This window comes from Onychostruthus taczanowskii, unplaced genomic scaffold (assembly GCF_017590055.1).
Source record: "Onychostruthus taczanowskii isolate IOZ18803 unplaced genomic scaffold, ASM1759005v1 scaffold74, whole genome shotgun sequence".
Lineage (NCBI taxonomy): Eukaryota > Metazoa > Chordata > Aves > Passeriformes > Passeridae > Onychostruthus > Onychostruthus taczanowskii.
Window position 1 is genome coordinate 1003542 of NW_024505229.1, and position 7732 is coordinate 1011273.

Genomic DNA, 7732 nt, shown 5'->3' on the forward strand with positions numbered 1-7732 from the left:
CCTGATCCCGACCCTGATCCTGATCCTGATCCCAATCCAATCCTGATCCTGCTCCTGGCCCCAGCTGCGGGGAGGCTGCCTGAGTTTCGGGCTGGCTGCTGACCCAGCATGTCCAGAGCTGGCTGGGCGCTGGCCACAGCCCCTACTCCTCCCTGCGTGCTGGCTCAGCCCTGCCGTGTCCCCAGAGCCCTCTGTCCCCAGCCCCGGGGCCGGGCACAGCCCTGTGGCCCCACACAGCCCGCACGTGGGTGTCACCCGGGGTGGGACATGGGGACAGCACCTCCCGTGGGCCGGGGGTGCAGGAGGAGCACCAACATTTGCTGTGGCTGGATGGGCAGCGAGGCAGAGGGTGAGGGGACAGCTGTGCTTCATACCTGGGCTGACAGCGTGTCCCTTCTGGGGACAGCCACACCCTAGGGGGACAGTCACACCAACGCCATCAGTGCCACCCCCTCACTGTGGGGGAGATTGAGGAAAGGGACACCAATCATTCAGGTAGTTCCCAGCACCAGGAGCACTCTTTGAAGGAAATCCCAGTGTGCCACAGGCCAGGCCACCACCCCGAGCCCGTCACTGCCGGGTGACAGCCAGCAGGAGTGGCCGCGGTGGCCCCGGGGCTGTGCTGACACCTCCGGAGGTGTTTACTGCCCTGCGGCCCGGTGGCACCACGGGGCACAGATAAGGCTTTGCGTGATGCCCTGGCTTTGTTTTTCACGTCTGACGCCTTTGAAAGGTTACCTGGAACTTTGAACCCCTGGCGTTTATCAGGTCGGCTTTGAAGTGGCTGAAGCCACTGGTTACCCTCAGTCCCAGCTCCAGGTTAATCGGGCTTCTGCTTCCAAACAGGAAAACTTGCTGGGTTTTGATTCTTTTTGTAGCTTTTTAAGGTATTTCCCAGTGTCTTCATTTAAATTCTCACATTTCAATAAAAGAATTTAATCCCACCCAGCTGCAGGTGCCACAGGCTGGGGTAGATGGACATTCAGGGACATTGTTTCATTTTGGTGGGCTTGATCATCTCAGAGGGCTTTTCCAACCTTAATTATCGATTCTATGATTCTTGGGCACTGCTGCCTGTGCCTGGGATGTGTCTGGGGAAGGAGCAGCGGAGGAGCCGCTCTCTGCCAGCCCTGCAGGGGCATTTGTGATGCAAATCCACTGTCTCCAACCCTGCTGCCACCCCTGGAACCAGCCGGGGCTCAGCAGGGCAGGTTCCACCAGGCAGCACAGAGCACAGGCTGGGCTTTCAGGGCAGGTGGGATGAGGGGTGGTGAAGAGCTCTCTCAGGGGTAATTGAACCTCAGAACAACGAAGCAAACTGGGAGTCGGGGATTTAGGGTGAGTGTGGGGTGCTAATTCCTCAAATATTGAGGGCAGATCTTCTGCAAGAGGGTTGGGATGGTCCCTGTTTGGTGACCAGTATCAGGGGGAGATTTTACTGATTTTTGCCGTTTCAATGGGTGAATTAAAACCTGCAGGGACAGCAGAGCAGCTGGGAAGTCTCTGGTCATTAACCTGTGGGCAGGAGAGCAGGAGGGCTCAGTTTGGCTCCTGAGCAGTGGCCACAGGCCAGGGTGAGCTCAGGAACTCAGGTGGCTGCTCAGGAACTCACTGAGTCACACAAGGCAAATATTTTCCCCTTTGATTTTCACCCTGAGAAAATCTTGAGCTGACCTTGTTAATCCCACGTGTTGCAAACCTCCCCCTGTCCTTTATCGGGTTTCGGCTGTAGGATAGTGTTACCAGCTTAGCACCTCTGGCTGCTCCTGCCAGCATCCTGCCTGGCACCGTGCCACCCTGCCCGCTCTCCTGGCCTTCCTGGCTGTCCCAGGGCTGCCTGGCCAGCAGGACACCCTGCCCCGGAGGGATGGAGGGAGAAGAAGGGCTGGAGGGCTGTAGCTGGCTCCAGCACGGTGCTGCACGTCTGCAAGGTGTGCTGGGCATGATTTCCACACGGTGGTGATGCCACTGGAGATCCTGCCAGCTGCTGAGGCTGCAGCATCCTTCACAGTCCGGATTCCCGTGTCTGGAATGATGCACAAAGTGCTGGGGCCCTGCTCAGTTTGAGCCCAGAGCCTGCCCAAGGGCTCTGCAGAGAGCTGTGCCTGCAGCTCAAGGTCTGACCCCAGCCCACCTGGGGCTCCTGCCCGCCCTGTGCCGAGCATCCAGCGGGACCCTGAGCCAAATCCGCAGCTCCCACCCGGCTCCAGCTCCTGCCACTCACAGGCTCCAGCACCCACAGCACCCTGGGCTGTGCCAGGGGCTGCCAACCCGGCTCAGGGAGCACCCCCTCCCCTGAGTGCCTTTGTGTGACCTGCTCAGCCCGGGCTGTCCAAACTGCTGCGTGCCGGGCTGGAACAGATCAGGTTCTTGTTTGCCAGCGCTGGGAGCTGCTGGGGGAAGGGTGTGATGAGAAACAGCAGCGCTGCTGGCACGGACAGTGCCCAGCCCCCGGGTCCCAACAGCCCCGGCGGGGGCCGGGATGGGCCGGGGGATGCTGGGTGGGAGGGGGGCTCCGGGCAGGCACAGGGTGGGGAAAGGGCGTCCAGAACGTGGCGAGGAAATAGTTAATGCCCCTCTCCTCCCAATAGGAAGGGACAAATCCTCTCCCCGGCCCGGTGCCCAAATAAACAGGCGGAGCGTTGCATAAGGATGAGGGCGGGAACTCTCCGTTCTCTCCGAACCCAGCTCCAGCTCCAGCCCCAGCCCAATCTCCAGCTCCAGCCCCAGCCGCATCTCCAGCCCCAGCCGCATCTCCAGCCCCATCCGCATCTCCAGCCCCAGCCCCATCTCCATCTCCAGCCCATCTCTGCAGCCCCCACGCCCCCCGTGCCCGGCCCTCGCTCAGGTTTCTCCCTTCCTGAGCTCCTGCCAGCCCCTGCCCTGGCCCCGAGGGTGCTGTCCCCGGGTGATGCCAGGACAGCCTCCGGGAAGCTCTGTGGCACCGCTGCAGTCAGTGGGGGGGTCTGGAGGGGGATGGCAGGAGCTCCCTGGTGACCTCCCTGGTAATCTGAGTCCATCCACCCTGTCCAGGGGATGCTGCAGCCCCAGGTGGCGCGGGGACAGGGTGGACGCTCCCCGGACAGCCCCAGCTGCTGGAAGGTGCCCGGGATGGATGCAGAAGGGAGCAGAGCCGGGCTGTGCTCCCAGCGGGCTCCCTCTGCCGACAGCCGTCCCGGCCAGGTCCCCACGCCACCTCTGCACACTCACTTCGCACCTCCTCCGCCCCTACCCAAAATTTACATAAATTTTAAAATTTAAAATAATATAAAAATAGAAATATATTAAAATAAATGTATAAATTTATAGATATTATACATTTATTTATATTTATTTATATTTATAGTATATAAATTTATTTATATATTATATATATAAATAAATATATAAATGTAAAAAAATTAAAATAATATTAAAAAAAACCCCAGACCCAAATTGCATCCCCCAACCCTGAGAAGCTGAACAGGCTCAGGGAGGGAAGTCTGGAGCCCCCACCCCACCTTTCTGCTGCAGGACCTGGGGAGCATTTTACAACACATAAATATAAATAAAAATGAAATTTTTAATTTCCTTTAAAAAAAAAAAAAAAAGTACCCCTGACAAAGTGCTTTTTTGAGAATCCTCCCCAGTGAGGCGGGAGAGGGAAGGTGTTTGATGTGGGATATGCATGAGAGGAGGGGAAACTGAGGCACGGAATAGTGACCTCCTGTGCCGAGGCCACCAGCCCCAACTGTCCCCTCAGGGCAGCCCGTGCCACCCTGGGAGCCGCGGGGCCACCAGGCTGTGCACGGGGAAGGGTCACCCGCGGTGCCAAGGTCTCTGGAGAGGCACCGGGAGCCCTGCCCGCACCCCTGGCACCGTCACGGCAGGGACATCGCCCGCTCGGGTGCCACACGGCCGCAGATCGAGGGGGGACAGGGCCACCACCGTGACACTGAGCAGATTGGGAGGCTCGGGAGAGCAGCACATCCCGGGGTGGGCAGGCAGCCGGCCCTGGTGTGTCCAGCAGTGGCCGTCCTGTGCCCTGGCACTGCCAGTCCCTGCGGGCAGCGGGCACGGACCCCGGGCAGGGCTCAGCCGTGGGCATCGCGGGGTGCAGCGGCCCCGGGGTCAGCAGCAGCTCTGCTTGGGCTTGTCGTTGGGAGTGAGCTTGATGGAGTCGGTTAAATAACTCTCAAAAATCCCTTTATACTGGAAGAGAACCGGAGAAGGGAGAGGGTGAGTGAGCGCAGCTCCGAGCCAGCCTGGGCGACCCCGCGGACAGAGCGCGGCGCTTCAGCCCTGGCTCTGTCACCGGCAAAAAAATCCAGGCAAAAGCCACCTAGCGCAGGGCTTGGGGACACCAGTGTCCCCGTGGCACGGCCGCTAGAGGACAGTGCTGGCGCGCTGTGGGCTCCCATCACTGCGGGAAAAGCACACGGCAATTCCTACTCCTATTGATTTAGGATCAAGCACTGCTGCGTTTCTCATTCCCGGGGCTCTCCTTTGCAGCAGGAGCTGCTCCACACGGGAGGATCTGTCAGAGCAGACCCAGCTGAGCCCGGTTTTACCCCAAATCCCCCCCCAGCACAGCTCGGAGCTGGAGGGTGCTCACCGTGCTCAGCGCCTGCTTCGCGAGGGTCTCGAAAGCCTCGGCCACGTTGATGTTGTTCTTGGCACTGACCTCGAAATATGGGATGTCCTTCTCCTTGCACCAGGCTGAGGCCGTTTCCTTGGGCACCTGAGGGATGGGAGGATGGAGCCACAGCTCAGGGATGGGACAGGGGACCCTCCTCATCCATCCAGGCACTGCTGGGGGAGCCACAGCTCAGGGATGGGACAAGGGATCCTCCTCACCCATCCAGGAGGTGAGCCACCGCTTAGTGATGGGACAGAGGACCCCCCTCACCCATCCAGGCACTGCTTGGGTGAGGGGGTACTGGCAGTGCCTGAGGTTGTCATTCCTGCTGCCTCTGTTGGGGACAGTCTGTGCCCCAAAGAGCAGCAGGAGGATGTTGCTCATCCCCTCCCAGAGTGCTGGAGAAGGTGGCAGTTCCTTGCCTGGAGCTCTGGTTTATGTGAAGGTAGGGAAAAGGCTGGTTCTGAGGTGAGGGACCCCGTCACAGAATTATGGAATTGTTTAGGTTGGAAAAGATCCTTAAGATCATCCAGTCCAGCCATTAACCCAGCACTAAACCATGTCCCCAAGTGTCATCTGTACAAGTTTTAAATCCCTCCAGGGGTGGTGACCCCACCGCTGCTCATCCTGCTCTCCCTCCTCCACCCTTACCTGCCGGTCACTGAGGTCTATCTTGTTCCCCAGCACCACCATGGGGAAATCCTGTTCCCTGGGAATGACCTTCTCCAGGAAATCATCTCTCCAGTTGTCCAGGGCCTCGAAGGACTCCCTGTCTGTCACGTCGAAGGCCAGCACGCAGCCGTCTGAGCCTTTGTAGAAGGTCGACACCATGGACCGGAATCGCTCCTGTCCCCCTGTGTCCCAGATCTAGGGCAGAGGAGGGCACATGACAGGAGCAGGGTGGGTGCTGCAGCCCAGAGGAGCAGCTTCAGGGGGTGCTGAGCCCCCAGAATTCCTGTGGGATTCTAGTGCAGTTCCTGGATGCTGAAAATCAGACTCTGAAATCAGGTCTGAAAATCGGGCTCTGAAAATCGGGCTCTGAAATTTGGCTCTGCAAATTGGACTCTGAAAATCATCTTGAAAATCGAGCTTTGAAAATCAGCTCTGAAAATGGAGCTCTGCACCTCATGACCGTGGTGGCATTTGGGCACAGCAGGCCAGGGTGGGGCACACAGGGCTGGGATCAGGGTGGGCACTGCGGGCAGTGCCAGCTCACCCCGCTCACCTGCAGCTTCAGGGGGGTGCTGTCCACGGCGAGGACCTTGGTGAGGATGCTGGCGCCCAGCGTGGTGCGGTAATCCTCGTAGAACGTCTTGTGCACGTACTGGTGCAGCAGGGAGGTCTTGCCCACGCTGGTGACGAGGAAAGGGGCACTGGTGAGGCTGGGGTGGGCAGGGGACACCCAGCACACGCAGGGGGCTTCCCTCCCTCACCAGCTCCTTACCCCAGAGCTCCGATGATGATGATTTTCAGATCCACCTTCTTGCTGGCATCCATGGACAGGCCCTGTGGGGCGAGAGGGGCTCACGGGGCTGTGGGGATGGCACCCTGGAGTCCTGTCCCTGCTGCCACCCCGGGATGTCGTTGTGCCCTCGCCGTGCCAGCATCAGGCCCGTGCCATGCCAGCATTGTGTCCCAGGCACAGCGGGGATAGAAAACCCCCATGCCAAGCCCGGCCCACGTCCCCGCCCGCTCCCGAGGAGCCGCAGCACGCCCAGACTCGCCGGGGCATCACCATCCAAAGTTGCTGGGAGCCACTTCCCTGCCTCTCCCACCCCCTCTCCAGCGCAGTCCCTCCCCCTAGGCCTGGCACACAAGCCTGGGGTCCTGGTGAAAATTAAATTTATTAAAGAAGAGCCCAGCCAGAAGGAATTCCTTGGTGCCTCAACCACAGCCCAGGGAGCATCCCCGGCCAGGAGCACCCTGAAATGTCCCTCCAGGATGTGTCCCCATTATGTCCCAGTGTCCCCACATGCTCAGAGCCTGGCCAGAACCCCTGAAACCCCCTCGTCAGGTGGCACCAGCATCCCCCAGCAGCCGCAGCAGCCCCATCCCCACGGCAGCGTCCGACACCGACACCGGCGGCCAAGACACGGATGGAAACCCTGGCAGCCTCATCCCTGCATTTTTCCCTGATGCGCTGGCCAGCCCTTCGCCATTCCCCTTGGAACACCAGCGGGGAGCTCCCAGATGTGGGCTCCAGCCCCCCTGCCCCCTCTGCCAGCCGTGCCCAGCCGCGGGCAGCATCCTGGGCGCAGGCACAGCCTCGTGTCTCAGCACACACAAACTTCCCAGTGTTTTCGCCAGCTTTTTTGGGAGGCCAGATGTTTCTAAACTCAAAATGGAGTTTCCCCTCGCTGCTGCTCCGCGGGTCTCGGCTGCCCCCAGGACTCACCTGCAGACACTCACCTGCCGGGCAGCCGCGGCTCCCGGCTCCGCTGCAGCCGGCCCGGGGAGGGGAGAGGCGAGAGAGGAGGATCCGGGAAGGGGCCGATCCCTGCCCTCCCCGGGAAGGCGGCTGCGGGGCCCCGCTCCGTGACATCAGCAGAAAGGGGCCGAGATGCCGGCGGGGCTGGAGGAGCCGCGGGCGGGCGCTGGGATGTCCATGGATTCGCCCTCGATTCCCGGCTCTGCCGTGTGTCCCCGGCTCGGGGTCCGATGGGGAAGGAGAACAAGGTTCTCCTGCGCTGCTGGAGTTTGGGATTGACTTCTGGCCTCTCCTCTGGCTCAGAATCCCCTCGGTTCCTTTCTGCCACCGCCCCGGGACCTTTTATCTGCGTCCCCGCTGGGGAATTGTTGAGGGATGAGGACAAAAGCCGGGCGGGGCTGTGGCAGCATCCCTGGAGCCAAGCCGGACTTTGCTCTGATCTCGTGGGATGGGATAAGCGGATTTAGGAGCTGGACACGGGTGAGGAGGGGCTGGGATCCCTCTGAGGAGCTCAGTGTGACTTCGTCTCCTTTTCCAGGGAGGAGAGGGGCGGGGTGGGGACCACGAGCATTTCCAGCCCCTCGGTGCCACATCCCTGCAGCCCCCAGCCCGCAGGGGTCCCACACAGCCCTCAAGCAGCACGGGCACCCCAGAGACATCCCAAAAAGAGGGGACAGAGCTGGTGA

The 7732-nt window shown here is 60.4% G+C and overlaps 1 protein-coding gene across 2 annotated transcripts; it reads right to left on the bottom strand.

Moving 5' to 3' along the window:
- Positions 1 to 3613: 3613 nt before the first annotated feature.
- RAB7B (RAB7B, member RAS oncogene family) lies at positions 3614 to 7096 on the bottom strand. Of its 2 annotated transcripts, none has more exons than XM_041422700.1 (6): positions 7014 to 7096; positions 6063 to 6124; positions 5844 to 5970; positions 5270 to 5485; positions 4595 to 4720; positions 3614 to 4191 (listed from the first exon to the last, which is right to left on the bottom strand). In XM_041422700.1, the coding sequence occupies exons 2-6, from the start codon at positions 6113 to 6115 to the stop codon at positions 4111 to 4113; spliced, it is 603 nt and encodes a 200-aa protein (XP_041278634.1). In that variant the 5' UTR covers positions 6116 to 6124; positions 7014 to 7096; the 3' UTR covers positions 3614 to 4110. The 2 variants fall into 2 exon arrangements, with proteins under 2 accessions (XP_041278634.1, XP_041278636.1); XM_041422702.1 differs by having other exon boundaries at positions 7028 to 7045.
- Positions 7097 to 7732: the final 636 nt, after the last annotated feature.

What these genes read in the sequence shown, in the direction of transcription:
- RAB7B (XM_041422700.1), bottom strand. Translation starts at nt 6,115, where the DNA reads ATGGATGCCAGCAAGAAGGTGGATCTGAAAATCATCATCATCGGAGCT. An exon ending in GCACCCCCCTGAAGCTGCAG is followed by an intron (nt 5,486 to 5,843) that starts GTGAGCGGGGTG and finishes CCTCTGCCCTAG; the next exon opens with ATCTGGGACACAGGGGGACA. An exon ending in TAGACCTCAGTGACCGGCAG is followed by an intron (nt 4,721 to 5,269) that starts GTAAGGGTGGAG and finishes CCCATCCCTCAG; the next exon opens with GTGCCCAAGGAAACGGCCTC.